General features: G+C 36.7%; 1 protein-coding gene, 1 long non-coding RNA gene and 1 other non-coding gene across 4 annotated transcripts in view; 2 read left to right on the top strand and 1 right to left on the bottom strand.

Annotated features, from left to right (window-relative positions):
• LOC149132667 (uncharacterized) overlaps positions 1-6,276 on the bottom strand; it is a 30,808-nt gene extending 24,532 nt beyond the window's left edge. Inside the window, exon 1 of the long non-coding RNA XR_016244273.1 lies at positions 4,524-6,276. This is a non-coding gene — a long non-coding RNA (uncharacterized LOC149132667). The remainder of the gene's footprint in view (positions 1-4,523) is intronic.
• LOC149132668 (U6 spliceosomal RNA) lies at positions 878-982 on the top strand. The gene has a single exon (XR_016244398.1). It is a non-coding gene; the product is annotated as a U6 spliceosomal RNA (small nuclear RNA).
• A 503-nt stretch (positions 6,277-6,779) lies between the features above and the next one.
• LOC106873127 (uncharacterized) lies at positions 6,780-18,631 on the top strand. Of its 2 annotated transcripts, none has more exons than XM_014920354.3 (2): positions 6,780-7,384; positions 12,805-18,631. In XM_014920354.3, exon 2 carries the CDS (start codon positions 15,637-15,639, stop codon positions 17,629-17,631), a length of 1,995 nt encoding a protein of 664 aa, XP_014775840.2. In that variant the 5' UTR covers positions 6,780-7,384; positions 12,805-15,636; the 3' UTR covers positions 17,632-18,631. The 2 variants fall into 2 exon arrangements, with proteins under 2 accessions (XP_014775840.2, XP_052828767.2); XM_052972807.2 differs by having other exon boundaries at positions 6,810-7,388.
• The last annotated feature ends 279 nt before the right edge of the window (positions 18,632-18,910 follow it).

Here is an 18,910-nt window from a genome sequence, read left to right as displayed (position 1 = left end):
AAATTTAACCATGACAGGATTTGAACTCGGGCTACGCTGAGCAGTAATGATTGCAACAATGCAATCTATCCAATGTTCTAATGATTTACTAACTAGCCTCCTGTGTGTGTATGTATATGTATGTATATGTGTATGCGTGCCTGTATATGTGTGTGTATATATGTCATATATGTGTGTGTGTGTGTGTGTATATATATATATATATATATATTTCTTTTACTCTTTTACTTGTTTCAGTCATTTGACTGCGGCCATGCTGGGGCACCGCCTTTAGTCGAGCAAATCGACCCCAGGACTTATTCTTTGTAAGCCTAGTACTTATTCTATCGGTCTCTTTTTGCCGAACCGCTAATGTTACGGGGACGTAAACATACCAGCATCGGTTGTCAAGCGAATTTGGGGGGACAAACACACACACACGTATATATATACATACATATATACGACGGGCTTCTTTCAGTTTCCGTCTACCAAATTCACTCACAAGGCTTTGGTTGACCCGAGGCTATAGTAGAAGACACTTGCCCAAGGTGCCACGCAGTGGAACTGAACCCAGAACCATGTGGTTGGTAAGCACATATATATGTATACAGAGAGAGAGAGAGAGAGTCTAACGAAGGTAAGCTAACAAAAACTTCGAAGTCACTGCCAGCGGTTTCCCCGAAAAAGTTTGATAAACATGTACTCTTTTCCTGTAAGTATCAATATATGCATGTACACGCACACGCATATATATATATATATATATATATATACATGTAGATGTAGGTATGTACATATATGTATGTATATATGCATATGCTCACATATCATTTGTATTATTATTATTATTATATATATATATATATATATATATATATATATATATATATATAATATACTAGCTATTGGTACATATTCTAAAATTGGAACGATACAGAGAAGATTAGCATGGCCCCTGCGCAAGGATGACACTCAAATTTGTGAAGCGTTCCATATTTTTTAAAGGCACAGGAGTGGCTGTGTGGTAAGTAGCTTGCTTACCAACCACATGGTTCTGGTTTCAGTCCCACTGTGTAGCACCTTGGGCAAGTGTCTTCTACTATAGCCTCGGGCCGACCAAAGCCTTGTGAGTGGATTTGGTAGACGGAAACTGAAAGAAGCCCGTCGTATATATGTATATATATATATATGTATGTGTGTGTTTGTGTGTCTGTGTTTGTCCCCCCAACATCGCTTGACAACCGATGCTGGTGTGTTTACGTCCCCGTAACTTAGCGGTTCGGCAAAAGAGACTGATAGAATAAGTACTAGGCTTCCAAAGAATAAGTCCTGGGGTCGATTTGATTCGACTAAAGGCGGTGCTCCAGCATGACCGCAATCAAATGACTGAAACAAGTAAAGGAGTAAAAGAGTATATATATATATATACACGCGCGCACAAACGTTTACAATAGAAAAGTACGAGTAAATATTTGCATATGTTTATAGTTAATTGCAATAATTTACTACATGAAATATTCAGATAGTTCACTGGTGATTTTGTTGCCAGGCTTTAAAAAAAGTGTCTGTGTGTGTATGCGTTGCGTGTTCTGGCTAAATGTATGAGGCATTCATTAGCCAGGAATACGGGGTCTGTATTGATGTTATTTTACACGGACCATTTATTTCACATATTTTGTAGCCTGCTTGAGCCACATAACGCACGCGCAATCTCTCCAATAAATGTGTATGCATGCATGTGTGCGTGTGCTCGATAATATATTAGTCATTTAGAAGTAGTTGATTCACTTCGTCGCAACTCAGAGTATATTGCGACGCCTGACCGTTCAGGAAACGAGAGAGAGAGAGAGAGGGGGGGATTTAAGTCCATTTTAACAATGTTAAAGATTAGTTAATGTTTACAACATCAAAACTTTACACCTATCAATCATCTCATGCTTCGTTTCTGCTAAATAAAAGAAATGGAGAACATGTATCAATTACTCTCGTCTTATTGTATTTGTAACTCTGGAGTTTCACATTGTATCTATGGATTCACCTGTTAACAGTCAGCGCTTTCTCTGTCTGTCTGTCTCTTCCCTCTCTTTCTCTTGCTCTCTGGCCTTCTGCTTCCCGTTTCTCCCTCTCTCTGACTTCCTGCTCGGTTCCTCCCAAACATCTTTGTAAATACCTTAACAAGCGTTATCGTTTCCTTGCGCAAATCTTTGTTTACGTCTTATAATTCAGTAGTCCCCACCCTCACACATTCACACAGTGACTTTTAAAAACATACCAATGTGGGAGCCTCGAATGCACTTGATCCTCCTGTTAGAAATAGCAGCGAAATATCCCTTAAATTACATCCTACCCATTTTAGAAAGAAAACGTCCCACACCTTGTAGGAAAAGGATAGAAATTTTTTACTTGTTTTCTTTTGTTTCATACAACGGAATATACGGTTCTCAAAAAAAAAAAAAAAGGAAAAATTGTTCCAAAAATTTAATTTCCTTATAGGCGTAGGAGTGGCTGTGGTATATTTAATCGATACAGCTACTTCACCCCCTTTTATGTTTGTCTGTCCTTGTTCGTCCCCCTTTTGCCTTTATGGCAAATATTTATGAAATAAAGTAGCTTGCTTACGAACCACATAGTTCTGGGTTCAGTCCCACTGCGTGACATCTTGGGCAAGTGTTTTCTACTTTAGCCTCGAGTCGACCAAAGCCTTGTGAGTGGATTTGGTAGACGAAAACTGAAAGAAGCCCGTCGTATATATGTAGACACACAAACATACATATACACACACACATATATATATATATATATATATATATATATATATATATATATATATATATATATATATATGCGTGTGTGTGTGTATGTTTGTGTGTCTGTGTTTGTCCTCCCAACATCGCTTGACAACTGATGCTGGTGTGTTTACGTCCCCATAATCCAGCGGTTCGGCAAAAGAGACCGATAGAATAAGTCCTGGGGTCGATTTGCTCGACTAAAGCCGGTGCTCCAGCATGGCCACAGTCAAATGACTGAAACAAGTAAAAAAGTAAAAAGAGTATTCCCGCTTTCACAACCTTTTCCATGATGTATGGAAATTCTAATCCGAAACTCAACCGATCCATTTTGTTACGATATAATCGATTCGGTCCTTGATTTGGTATAAGCATATGTCGTTCAATTTTATTAAAATTCACGAACAACTTACCCATTTTCTTCCAGTACTTATCTTTGATTTCATGCCTATTCAATTACTCCAAGAAATTAAAAATAAAAACTGAACCGAAGAGGTACTCTAAAGAGTAACGAATTTTTCTTATAATGCATCCTAGTTTTTCTTTTATTGACTACAAAATCCTGAAGATGCATAGGATAGTAAAAAGATGTAAGACAAAGAAAAGACCTAACAAGAATCAGTAGGGGATTTGCATCGCGTAAAATGGTAAAATCAATACGTTACATTAAGGAGTGGGATGTACAATTTCCTGTAAGTCAGATCGCCTCAAGGCCCTAACAAAATGGAAAAGGCATTGCCTTGAAGGATGGCGAGAGAGAGAGAGAGAGGCGGTGGAACAGCCACTCAGACTCACAGGGCTCTCACTTGCGGACAGCCATCTCCGCCCGATTGAGGTAAACAGGAATATAGTACGGGGGCCAAGAACGCCGGAGGTCTCCACACATTACATTCTTATAGAAGAATAACTCAAGGAATGAAGAACTTAACTTTCAACACTCAACTTTCGACCCGATGCTCGTGTAAAGAAGGGATGCCTTTCCTCAGAAGAGTGTTGGTTGTCGGTCCAGCAACCTTAACTCGTAAAATGCACTGTACTCTGAGGTCAAATCCCGTCGAGGTCAATTTTGTCTTCCATCCTTTCGGGCGTTGATAAAAAAAAGTGTCATCCCAAGGTAATCGATTGGCGAAACTGAGAACGTCGAGTGGATATCTATGCGCTCTGAGTTCAAATTTCGCCTTGCCTTAATTGAGTGGTAGACATTACTTGTCCGGTTTCACACCATCACCCGGCGCACTTTAGCGGAGTGCACTCCTTTGTAAGCATTCGGATTAGGTTTCCGGTTTGAGGATCATTTCCTCTCTCCCTCTCACCTGTCTTGAAGACCCTGTAATGGGTCATACTCCGCCCAAACCCAAAACGATAGATAAGCAGCAGGTGGGTGTAAAACAATTGGCCCCAGTCAACTTTGTTTTTTGAACACAGCAAGTTGAAAAATATCTGGTTCCCCTTGCCAATCGTTTGCACTATCTTCACAGCATTTAAGAATAAGGGATTTGCTAATGAAAGTACTAGAGAAACTGCTGGGATGGTCACAACCAGAATGTCCTCCGTTACAACCTGCTCGATGACATCTTGAGACTAAAAAATAACTACTCTTCACTTCTTTTCTATCAGAGTCTGCATTCACATATTTAACGGCTTTTCATTCACATATTCTCTGTTAAATAAAAAAACCGCACACAAAACTCAAAGCACCTACATACAGTATAGATATATGCACGCCCATATACACACAGAAACACCATTGCTTACCTGAGTCAAGGAGGGAAACACTACGTGGTCATTTGACCTGCTAGAAACAACAGCCAAATCAGCGTCTTAAAAAAAACGAATGTATGATAATAAGATAATAGATGCACTATAATTGAAAAAAAAAAGATGAGATGGTTATGACTAATGTTTTTGATCATAGGTTTTGTTCAATAAGGGCTTAGGGCAAAATAACGAACCCCCTCCTCAAATACATTATTTATCTGTATCAAATTGCAACGACTCACGTTCACACGCATACAAACACAGCCAATGTTTTCCTCAAATCATATCTCGTAAACAAAACTCATGCTAGCTCTCTTTCACACGCGCGCGCGCTCACATTCAGACAGATACATAGTTTAAAGCACATATAACAAATCTCACGTTCACACACATTTACATTGTTTACCCGAAGCACATCATATAACTCATGTCACACAGACATACATACACATACACTCGAGTGCGTGCATATGCGCACGCATACTAACTACATTGTTTACTCCAAGCATCATTTTACAAAACGCACACATATAGATACCATTTAAAATCTTTTAAACCTTCACACACGCTAACATTCAAACATACAATACATTGGTTATCCGAAGCAGATCTTAATGTAAAAAACAAAAACAAAAAAAAACGTGTTCATACAGCTCCATGCATCCATACACATAAAACAACTAATATTAACGCTTGTCGCATTCACATACACAACGTATAAGCTGTTTAAGAGACACTCACATACACAAAATACATTTGCATTCACATTTTCTGTACTCAAAAAGCAGATAAACACATTCACACACATTCTATCAACTATGCAGATATATAAACATTAGTTTCCTGAACTACACACACACACAAACACACCGGAGCGTGCATATGCTATATTGTTTACACAGCTCTCTCAAATGTGCAGGTACACGCAGATACGATCTTCCACGACTATATACACGCGCACACACACGACCAACTCCCAACACAGCCGCACACATCTTGAGCTCTATTCAGTTTTATTCAGTGGCAAGCTCGTAACACAAACATCTCCCACACACACACCACACTACACACATACGCCCCAATCAATGAAACTGCATCCACAGCGCGCAGACGTGCACTAAACGCATATGCCATATATAATAATATACTGCATAAACAATATATATCCATACACATAGCTACATAACATACAAACTGTACTTATATAAAATCGCACCAAACATAGATTAAACATACTCATATTCATATACACTGTAAGCATTCATACCTCAGTTATAGTGTGCAACTCAGCTGCGTACACACGTTCATATGCACAACGTACACATCAGTCGCATATACATAATATTCACGCGTACATACACATCACTCGTTTTTATAAACATCCAACAAATGCATCAGCCTTACATACATACACGCACTGTATAAGCGTTAGTCGTATATATACATACAGTATAACTACACATTAATCGAATGTACACTTATATAAATATCAGCCGCACATACGCGCATTATATACACATACACATAAGCCGCATACAGCTAGATATGTTCACACGCTAACCAAACAAACCCTATTATCTGTCAGCAAGTATGTTCAGTTTCCTTGCTCAACTGATCATAGACCAACAAACGGCAACAGCGAGTTCTCATATGACAGATTGGTCTATGGTTCGCTGCAATACTTTGGAAATGAATTTTTTTGAAAACAGTTTTTGTCTTGATCGAAGAATAAACAACACTGAAAGTACCTGTAAACGGTGAACCGCAATAATATCCCCCGCGTAAATTATTTCCATATAACAATATAAATAATTCAGTATTTTGATAGAATAACACATACACACTTATTTACAGACACATATACATACATATATATATATATATATATATATATATATATACACATACACATACATATATATCTATATAAAAATCAATATCTAAATATGTTAGTCCTTTAATTCAATCTCTGCCACAAAATAAACAAAACAAAAAACTAAACAGCAAGGTATTATTCGGTTTATTCATTGAAGTCGAATTAATTCCATCCAATATGGCGTCGGTTTCGTTCCAGTTTTAAATAAAGTCTCTCTCCTCTTCCTCCCTCTTTGTACTACAGCCTCCTTTTCCTCCTCCTTCTTTACAACTTCTTTTTCTCCTCCCTCTTTTTACTACAGACTTCTTCCTTCCTCATCACAATAAAAGAATTGAGAAAGGAGAAAAAAAAGTACCTAACAATCCATTCAGAGTTACGTCCCTTCGTTTTGTTTACGTTTGGCGTGTGACCGCTGATGTGTGTGTATGTGTGTATCTGTATGTGTTTCAGTGTGTATAAGAGTGGCGGAAAGAGCGAAAAGAATACATACACACATATGAAAACATACCATGTGAGAGAAAGAGAGATAGAGATACAGAATGTGAGAGTGAGAAACTGAAAGACAAAACATAGTGAGATACAGAGGAGTGGGAGAGAAAAGGAACAAGAAAAATGTAATTATGAAAGAGAGAGGGAAGGAGTGCGTGCGGCAGGGAAGGAAAGAAAGTAGAAAAAGAAAGACAGATCTCATAAAGACACATGAAAAGTAAAAAAAAAAGAAACAAAATGTGAACAAGCGCCAAGGGAACTAAAAAGAGGAAGACAAAAGAAGGAAGACATTGTAAGACAACAATAACATTTACAAAAAGGGGTTGATTAAAAAAATACGAGAAAGAACGAAGGACTTGTGTAATTCAGAGCGACTGTCCCGTGAAAAGATGGGGCCAGCCTGGAAGGTGAACACTAACTCTCCTTTGTCACAGGCCAGACCCACCGAAGACTTATTCTGAGCCACCAGCAGTTCGGACCCGACTGGAAATGTGTAAGTGGGTGTTCTGATTTCTTGGCTCATCTCTGTAAGAAGTGAAGAAAGCAACTGGATGAAAGAAAGAATGAAAGATGGTGATAATGCGATAAGAAGGATTTAGAGATCGTGGTTTGTGTGTGTGAACGTGTTTATATAATATATATGTATGTGCGTGTGTTTATATATATATGTGTGTGGTTTACTTTTTACTTTAATGTCCCTACTTACCCAGAATCAGTTGTGTTTATAATTACTTTTCTATTCTTATCGTTTAACAATAATTATTAATTCGTAATTATTATCTGCACCTTTTAGTAAACATATCGTTTTGACAATCGCTTCAGTTCGTTTTTCTTTAAGAGCCATGACCCCGCGTTGCCTGACCTAAAGAGAATGGGAAGTTCGGAGTAGCAGGGTTGAATGGTCTGGTTACTATTGTGTACCTCCACCCCGTATTTCACCGGTGATGTCTGTTACTTTTCACTACCTTTTGATAAGTGTAATAATAAATGTGAACTTGTGAATGCACACAACAATACTTACAATAGCAACACAATATTTGCCTATTTTCTTATTCTCACAAAAATTAAAAAAAAATTTCATGCATAAATTAAAGTACATACACACGCACACATATTTACAGACATACATTTCTACATACACTCGTGCGAACACATTGTTATCTCTTTCATTCAGTCGCTCTGTCTCTTTCATTCGCTGTTTCTTATTTTCAGTTGTTATTATTTAACCCAGGTCAGCAATAATCCAGTAGACCTATGATCAGTGACATCTCAGCCATGACCATCCCTTCTTTCACATTGTTGTCCTACCTTTCTTTAAGGTTGTAACGTGGTATAATTTGGGAGAGATTTGGTTGTTATTTCTAGAACGTCGAGCGACCACGTAGAGGTTCCCCTGTTGGCTCGCCTCATTTTCAGTTGTTTATCGTTGCCGTATATAATACACACACATACTCGCACACACGCGCGCAGCCCTCCCCCTCGAAAAGAAATAGTGGATGTACAGAGAAGATTCAAGTGTTTGTCACTGTGTCGCAAGTGTGTGTGTGTCAATGTGAACTAATTTACATATTGGTTTTCTTACAATAGTTTATTGTGTCAATTAAGAAATTGTCATTTATATGAATGACCATTCACCTTATTTTCTTTTTGGAATTTCAATGAGTCATTCAAGTACGACAGATCTATATTACTTGGAGAAAATAATGATTCTCGTATCTATACATTTATTTATGCAACTATTTCGAATTAAACCGCCTCTTCTGCATCTTAAATAACCTAACTTTTCTTCACCTTTTTCCTGTGGATCCATCAACTATTAATCACGTCGATTTAATTGTTGCTAAGAGGCACGTGCTGGCGGTGACGGTTGTAAGATCAGTGATGGGCGCAATTATCCCTCCACCCATATCACGTTAATTTTTTTCTTCTATAAAGTTTATCGGGTGACGTATTAGGTCATATTTGTATCCACTTTGTGAGATTAAGTTGTTTTCAAACCACTCCCTGTCTGTCGCCAAATGTTATAGAAGTTTTCCTTTGGAGTAGACCTGTTGTGTAATCTTCTTTTGGCAACCATTATAGTGAATACCTGTCTTCGCTCTCTCTGTAGTACATACACACACACATGAATGTATAATACTCACAATATATATATGTGCACACACGCACACATATGCACACACAAATGCACGCGCGCGAACACGCTCATAATGAAGACTAATCAGCCAATTGAATAAGGAATTAGACACTCTTGAGTTCAAATCTGCCGCGGGTATAACTATATTTAAGTTAGTTATTGCCGGAGTAGTTTCAATACTTTACTGTAAATTTCGTATTTATATTAGTTTCCGTTTTCCTTACTGCCTTTCATTACGTATATTTTTCAATCGTCTTCAGGTAAATAATTTCTCCCCACCTGTGTGTGTGTGTGTGATGATCATTTAACGTGCGTTTTCTATGCTGGCATGGGTGTCTGTTTTGTATGGCTGGATACCCTTCCTAACGCCAACCACTTTACAGAGTGTATGGAGGTGCTTTTTACGTGGCACCAACATCAGTGAGGTCACCAAATAATCATCTGAGGGTGGGGAAGTAGTATTGAGGAAGTTGGCTTTGTACTAGATGTTTGAGTATGCAGGAAAGGAGATACATGGCCGCCTCTGCAGGAGAGTTTGTGGGGAGAGAGAGATGTGACAGTGGTGGTGGTGAGAGGGGTACACTCAAGATACAGTGAAGTGTATATAAATGAAGTGGGACCAAGGATTGGATAAGGTCACAGGATTGCAAAGGGAGAGTGGGAGCCGGTGGGGCGGGAATTTAATGAGATGGGCAGAAGTAGAGGGAGGTTGTTGTTAGGAGGATATGTCATAGGGAAGAGATTCAACAGGGGTGATTTGGACATAGAGGGAATGGGATGGGAGTACAGCAGAGGTGGAGGAAGGAGGGGTGCTTGCAAGATGAGATGTGAGGAAGAGGATTGTCAGGAACAGATTGTCTGTGTGTGAGACATACACACACATACACAGACACACACAAACACATATATTTTTTATCTTACTTATTTCAGTCATTAGACTGTGGTCATACTGGAACATTACCTTGAAATTTTAGTAGAATGAATTGATCCCAGTACCTATTTTTTTTGAAGCCTGGTACTTATTCTGTTGGTCTTGTTTGCTGAACTGTTAAGTTACAGAGATGTTAATAAACCAATCAGTGGTGAGGGACAAAGACACACACACACTGGATTACTTTAAGTTTCCATCTACCAAATCCACTTACAAGGCTTTGGTTGGCCTGGGGCTATAGTAGAAGACACTTGCCCAAAGTGCCACACAGTGGGACTGAATTCATAATTCTTTGTTATATTTATACAATGTCTTCTTTGTTTCTGTCTTAGTATACATTTGCTAGCTTTTTCTCAGAAGCTTAATAAGAGCTCTGGCGTTTCCAAAACTGAGTGGTCTCAATGGTAAATGGCACGAAATCACTATGATATTTTGGGTCATTGGCTGATGAGTAAAAATCAGCCATGAATATTTTGTGTATTGCATGTATTGTGTCTTTGCCTAAACTTCATGTCTGTTTAGTTTACATCTAGTTTTCTGTTTGCTCTGCTTTTGTCTAACTATTTCACTTTGTTGTGTTCTTTCTGTTAAACCCAAGATATATATATATATATATATATATATATATATATATATATATATAGTTGCCTTTGGAAACCACTATAAGCTGATGACTTTATTCTCATACAACAATCTTTAATTGAGTTAGAAAAGAAACTCCATATAGAAGCAACACATGGAATCAAAGGGCCTTAAAGTTAACTTAGCTGAGACCAAAGTTCTATAAGCAAGGAAACAGATAGGATTACTCCCTTCCGGTAAATGGCCCTTTTGATATGTAGAAAAGGCATAAACAGGAATTTACATATGGTGTACCCAATGCCAGCTATGGTCACACAAGGGGTGCAGCGGAGTCTTAGGAAGATTAATGGAGAAAGTGGTATTTGTATATGGAAGATACATAAGAGCTATAAGCACTAAAGATACATGAGAATGCCCTGGAGGCTCACTTGAAGCAATACATAGTTTCTGTTACTTAGGTGGCATAATTATCAGTGGAGGAGGATGTTTTGAAAATATAGTGCTAGAATAAGGATAGGATGGAGAAAGTTTGGAGAGCTATTACCTCTGTTGGTAAGTGAAAAACATACCGTATGATACTTGTGTCCAAACAGCAATGTTTGTACACAAGCATTGTGTACTCTGAATACTAAGGCCGTGTAAACTAGAGAAGAATGAAGCTGTATGTTCTGATGGATGTATGATATCATGCATTATCATATAGCTTCAAGATTTTGATGACATGATTGTGTATTTTTAAACAACATTGTAAGATAGGTGTGAGAGGCCAGATGTCAGTTTGAACATAAAACAGATGGAATATTTAAGCTGGATATGGCCAATTTAAATGCTAAATGTTTACAGTTAAGAATCCTATTGAATGTCATATCAAAATATGAACTAGGTAAATTAAAACTGACTTACAGGCAATCATTCTGTATTTTATTTATTAGCAAAATTTTCATTTTGGGTTAATTTACAGTCTGTCACTTTTTAAAAATTTTGTTCTACTTTTCATAAAATTGATCTGGCAACCCTGCATATGCATCCTATATGATTAACAGGATATGTGGTGCATCTGTCATTAAAGAACTCAATTCACCATAAGTAGACACTACATGAATAGCTTTGGATTCATGTAGCATCCATGATAAATTGACCTGGTTGATTTCATCCTACACAAAGAATTTGTACTTAGTTCTTAAGCTACCAAAATATGTATTACTTGTACTGAATTCTAGCTACTTTTAGACATTTAAGTGTTTTCCACCTTAGTCTTAGATTGACCAACACTTTGTGATTGGAATTTGGTTGATAGAAATTTTATGGAAGTCCATTGAAGTGACTGCTTTGATTTTGGGATTGTAGATTTAATCTGTTTAAAAATCACAGCCTGGTTATTGGGTTTCTTTAGCAGTGTTCACGATGTTGCAAGCATTTGAGCTAGATTTTTAGTTTAAGAAAAACTTTCCTCCTTCATTCTGCTTCCCCATCTTTGAGTCTATGTAAAAAAAAAAAAACCATCACTGCTATCCTTTTACCATTGACTAAAACCAGATGGACTGTTGTGTGTGTGTTTATTTTTACTTCTTAAGCTACTGAGTTTGGAAAAAGGGGCTGTATCCCATTTTGCAGGCCCTACAAGACCAGTGAGGTGGATGCTGTTAATGTTTCTCTTGATCCTTTTTAGGTTAATAATGTCTGTGAGAAAGACTAGAGACAGAAGGAAATTCCAGAGGGATTGACATTATGGTGAAGAAAGATTGAGTATAGTGACTAAGTGTGGGGCCAGGGGGTAGTTTTGGGCAGTTTGAGGGTGAAGAAAGGAGGAAAGATGAACTGAATTCATGTGAGTGGAAGTGGGTTGAGCCCAGCCAGATCTGAGGAGCAGAGGCTATTATAGTAGCAGTAGCAAAGGCGGAGAAAGGAGACAGTGTGCTAATGGGCCAGAATTTGAAGCATGTACAAAGTGTAGTGGATTGAGAATATTTGAACTGTTGACTTTTGATTTGTTAATCTTAGTGACCTGATAAATCTGTTGTTTATCTTTTTGACTTTTATAGCTGCAGACACCTGCACTCACTCACTAATGTGTATACACATACATACAAGAGTACATTAGATTATTCAGATACTAAAGAACACATATACATTAAATTAATACACAACTACACTTAATTTCACACACTTTAACACAAATACAATACTGTGATTATAACACAATAATTTGAAATATGTTCTCCACCATTTGATTAACACTGATCCTTATCTTTTTCTCTCTTAGGCCTATTTTTAAAGGAATCCTGAAGATTCTTCATTCGGTCATCCAAGTTACACTATGGATGTCACTCAACCAGTTTTACTGATTCAATTCACAATCGATGTCACCTACTGTTGGACCTTATTCTCCAGTACCAAGCAAATCTGATTGAATGTTTCTTTGTTCCCTTAGCTTCTTCTTCCTCAAAAGAAAAATGACTGACTGTCCTGTCAGTAGATGATTTGACTAACAGCTCAGTGTACATACATACATACATATATATATATATATGTATGTATGTATGTATGTATATATGTATATATATATATGCACACATGCACCTGCAAATGTTACAATGCACAAATGAAACAGAGAGTACTCAATACATGACATAGAGTATATTGTTTATTTAAATTAAATTGAGGGTTTGTTTTAGCTACTCAGGATTCAAGTCACTATGACTATGTAAAATTAGATGAATGTATTACTAATTAACTTGTGAAAGGTGAAATCAAAATTGTCTCCAACTGTATTTGAACCCTGATCTGTATGACTGCAATTCTACTGCAGTGCTACTGCTACTTCTGCTTCACAAATTCCATTACTTGCTTGCATTTTGAAATTCTGTTGAAAACCATCTTGCTACTGACTATAGCACCTTCAGAACTACTTTGATTGGCATACATATCAATATATATATATATGTATGTATGTATAGAGGTATATTCTCAAAAAAAGTCAAAATATAACCCACTCTACATATTAGTTTATATAATGGAGAGAATGTACATCATTAAAGAATGGTATTATTACCAGTGTACTAAAGTTCCAAAAACAACCATAAAAAACTTATACATGTAGAATTTAGATTGAGATTGAAGAACTGTGTATAAACACGGTATATATAAACATATACACCTCAAGAAATAGCTTCTCTCATATTTAGTTGATAGTGTAAGCAGGAATTTCTTATAAATCATTTTGTCATCATTGTCATTGTTCAAAGGAATTTGATTTTGAGGTGTTCTGACCCTTGCCAATAACTACATGATAGACATTTGCAACTTCTCTATCAAAGAGCTGATTATGTTCTTCACTTTGTCATGACAACATCATCTCTCCAAGATTATACAACACAAAAAATTTAATGGAAGATACTTAACTATATTTGACTAAAAACAATTTATATTTTTTTAATCAAAATTTTGAACTAGAATTTTTCATAATCATCTTACAGATATTTTTATTCGTGATTATTCACATATTTCATTAAAACATTGTCTTCTTTATTCTAAATTATACCAAAGAAATATCTTCCTAAATTAGCTAATTTCATTTGATGCCCATTTACTCAATATTTCAGAAATATATTTCACCATAAACAGTGAAAGACTATTTTGCCTTTTTCAAGCTTAACCCTTTTTTCCCCCTCTGTTCCAACAAGTATAAATGAAATGCTTAACTCTGTAATAAGATATGGAATAGGAATTTCATATCTTTAGGGTCATTGTTCTCAAATGATTCTATCAGATGGCAGGAAATTTAGTCATATCTCACTGATTAAATGTAAACCAAATTTGGAACTGAGCTGAATTTCAAACAGTAGTATTTTGTTGACCTCAAGATATTCAACTTTAAGCTATTTGTTTCTTATTGAAGCTCATGATTTTCACGAGGCTTTTGGTTTCATATATTCTATGTCACTCTGTATGCTTTGAATTAACATGAATGAGAAAGAGGAAGTTTAAATCTTGCAGTCTTGTGGATGTTAACGGAATGTTTTGAAAAGGAGTCAACTAACTTATCCTACAATACAAATTTTTTCACTTGAATGTTTTTAAAGTTCCTCCTATTTGCTATATATATTGTGACATTTTGATTTATCTTCAATGTGACAGCAACAAAATGAAGATATATCAATAAATTGTCCAGAAACAAAATAAGAAAGATAAAAGAAGAAATATTCAACTAAACAAAATACTTGTTAATTTTGCAAGTAGCCAAATCAGTGAAAAGAGTTTATCTGAGGGTATAAAAATATGGCTGAGATTGCCATTGTGTCATGATGAATTCCCTGTAAGGCAAAGTTTTTTGACCGATGTCATTGACATCTGCAGTATTGGAACCAGTTTCCTTTGAGCTTATATAGGTTTCACCTGGTTTATTTGAGTGAAGGAAATTCCAGTCACATCCTTTCAATAACTAAATTTAATCAATGGAGATCTTGTGTGAAATCATATTTGAATAGCTTGAAGCTTTTCTTAAATGTTCCATCTTTATTGAATTATAACCAAAGTAGAAAACAAAACGCTTTAAATTTAAAGTTTTAAAAACAGATCAAAATAAACATCAAAAATCCTTAGTAATGACCTTTCACTATCAGCATAACCTCCACCACTATTACCACCACTACCACCATTATTCTCATTAAACTTTGGTTCTCATTATTGCTTGTATAGACTAAACTGTATGTAGTTGTGAAATTAGAGGAAGAAAATATATTGTTTAAACATTCCTTATATGTAGCTGCTGAATATTCATACATGTATCATTACATACAGCTTTCCACATCACCATCTCAAGAAACAACATATCAAGTTATATCATAAACATTTTACTACTTCATAAGTAACATTTTGACCAAGAATTTGTGGTCATACTCAGGGATTGAACTTCTTCATATTACATTTATAACAACCTGTAGTTTTTCATTTTATTTTTGTCATTAGTGCTAAGACCATGCTGGGGCACTGCCTTCATACCTATTTTGTTATAAACTCTCTCTGAAATTGAGATTAAAACACACATACATTATCTCTTTCTCTTCATAGTTTAGTCTATTCTCAGACAATAACTATGTATCCTTTCCCGATATATGGGGTGCCTACCCAAAGAAATTTCTGCAATCGAACATTTGCATTGTCCCCAGCCAACTTAAAACAGGATACTTCAAAACTGATTCATTCAAGTCCAACTATGGTTTCCTCAGAATCAGTCCTGTCAACTTCTCAAAACTGTAAAACATCAGCTATGAAAATGAATACCAAGCTAAATTCCAGCCAAGCACCAAATCAGATTGTGGGTGGACAAAGCAGTAATATGCCTTACACTCCACCTAAATTATTTAAATGTAATACGTGTGAAAAAGTATTTGCACAGAAAGTGAACCTCCAAAATCATGAAAGAACTCACACTGGTCAGAAACCCTATGTGTGTCTTGTGTGCTTAAAAGCATTTAGTCAACGTACAAACCTGCGCAATCATGAACGTATACACAGTGGGGAAAGGCCATACATTTGCTTGGTGTGTTCCAAATCCTTCAGCCAGCGCACGAACTTACGTAATCATGAGCGGATACACTCTGGTGAGAGGCCTTACAAATGCTTAACGTGTTCAAAAGCGTTCAGCCAGCTGACCAATCTTCGAAATCATGAGAGAATTCACACAGGAATAAAACCTTATACTTGCTCTGTATGTCTGAAGTCCTTTGCCCAGCAGGCAGAACTCACTTGTCACGAAAGGGTACACACAGGCATCAAGCCATATACATGTTCCTACTGCCTTAAGGCATTTAGCCAGTTGACAAATTTACGCAATCATGAGCGGGTTCACACCAAAGAGAAGCCTTTTCACTGTATGATGTGCCCAAAAGCATTTAGCCAACGAACAGATCTAAGAAACCATTTACGCGTCCACACAAGAGAAAAACCATTTGCATGTACAGTTTGCCCTAAAGCATTTGCCCAGCGAACAGATTTGAAAAACCATTTACGAACACATTCGGGGGAGAAGCCTTATGTGTGCTTGGTCTGTGGGAAAGCATTTAGTCAAGTGACAAATTTACGAAATCATGAACGGATTCACTCTGGGGAAAAACCATTTGTATGTTTAACTTGCGGGAAAGCTTTCTCACAGAGAAGCACTTTAAAGAATCATGAGCGAACCCATGGTTTGAAATTGTTGAAAGAACAGCAATGTCAGAATGAGGATAAAAAATCAAATATGATAGATTCTCTTCAGGAAGTCACGAGAAGTGAACAATCTCCCACAAACAACCAAAATGGTTACTGTTCTTCAAAAGCAAGCTCTCAACATCATGATAAAACTAGTACTACCACCACCAACAACAATAACAACAACACTAACAACAACAACAACAATAACAGTGTTGCTGTGGAGATGCCTACAGTACCATCAAACAGTTCTGATAAAAATCCGTTGCTCTGCTGCATTTGCAAAAAACAATTTTCACAGAAGTCACAGTTCAATAACCATGTGTGTGTTCAGGGCTCAATGGATGAGGAAATATTTTTTCAGCAAGACCCACGGTCTATGGCAAGCAAACAGCAGAATACAAGCATGTTTTCAAAATGGATGAATGCATGCCTACAACAACAGCAACAACTTCAGAAAGAGGCATCTTCTGGTACAAGTTCTTTGCCAACATCTTCTTGCAATGAGAATAGTATCACATCACCAAGTTCACATCTTGATTCAGGGCTTGACAGCTTATGGCTCCTGCATGGACCGGATGCTAGCAATGTTGGCGCTGCGAGTGATCTACATCGACAGATGCAGATGTCTTCATCAGCTATGAAGTTTCAGCCAGCAGCCATTCCTTCTCTGATGGGTTCCACCTATTTGCCGCCAATGTCTCCAGGCTGGGGTAGTCACTATGGTTGGTCAAGAGGCTTTCCCATGGCATCACCTAGATGGGGTCCACTTTCTAAAAACTGTTCAACATCTGCATCTCAAGAATTGAAACAGAATAAGCAGAAGGAACCTAAATGTTGCCAAAAAGCTGCTTCGAAAAGCATTTCTTCGAAACTTCGGCAAAACAGCAGTTCTTAGGTCTGACTGCAAGTTATTAAACATTACCTTTCCAGCTAGTGCAGATGTAATTATGAAAGCCAAGACATTCATGTTTGTGACACTGGATAATCCCTCAACAGTTGGCCAGTTCCTTAAAATTCTCAACCTCTACAGTGGAGAGAAAAACCAATCTCCTTATGTTAGAGTTTGAAAATGTGAATAAATAGAAACCATAGATACGGATTGTTTCATCACTTATACAGATTGCTCCACTCTACCTTTTACAAGGAACACCATCAAAGGATCTCCAATATCAGACGTGTTGCAAAGATTCTTTCTCAAATTCATACTTGTTTTTTTAAATGAAATTTTAGAATGTGGTATGATATCAACTCATACATGTGAATGCATTGCACACACACACACACACGTGCACATATACACACCCATGTTTGGCCTCAAATGTGTGGAAATATGTGTGTGTATGTGTATACACACATACAAAGACAATGTTAATGTTTTACACTCACTCACAATCACATATATATTGTATGTATGTCTAATGTATAAGATGTATTTATATAATTTAGAAATTATGATTTCTTTTGACTAGGTATAAGGTGCAGTATAATTTAGAAATAAAGCTTTTATATATATATATATATATATATATATACCTTTATATATGTGTATATATGTATTAATATATACTTGTATATATATACACACACACACACACAAACACTCATACACACACCCACAAACACTCATACACACACACACATGCACACACACACACACACATATATATATCGTCTGTAAAAATATAAATCTGAAAAAAGAAGCACACTCTAAGCTATCGAGCAGTATATATTAAAGTTAGATAAGGCCAGTTTATGGGATTGCCTTATGTTTCACGTCCATAAAAGGTTTAGCTTTATGTCATATTAGATCCCAAAACCTCGTTACTGTATTTATTTTGAGATGTTCTGTGTTTCTTTCAATTACGTTAAATATAACAAAGAATTTTGTAAAATAACTTAGTTATCATTCAGCTAATGGAACATAAACTGTGACTAAGGTTTGGTGGAAGATTCTAATTCAAAACTTATGAAAACGAGACATTTGTACTCAGAGCCAGAGCTGGTTTCACCCGGGTTGGTAATGAAAGGGTTAAGGTCTCTCTAGGTTTCTCTCACTCACACACACACATATACCAACACAAGCATGTATATATAAACATACATTTGGACATAATCACATGGATACTTATATTTGTGTGTATGTCACATGTTTGCATTTGTATATGGGTATAGAT

The sequence above is a fragment of the Octopus bimaculoides genome, chromosome 14 (assembly GCF_046866305.1).
Source record: "Octopus bimaculoides isolate indiv1 chromosome 14, ASM4686630v1, whole genome shotgun sequence".
Lineage (NCBI taxonomy): Eukaryota > Metazoa > Mollusca > Cephalopoda > Octopoda > Octopodidae > Octopus > Octopus bimaculoides.
This window is presented reverse-complemented; position numbering and strand designations above follow the sequence as displayed.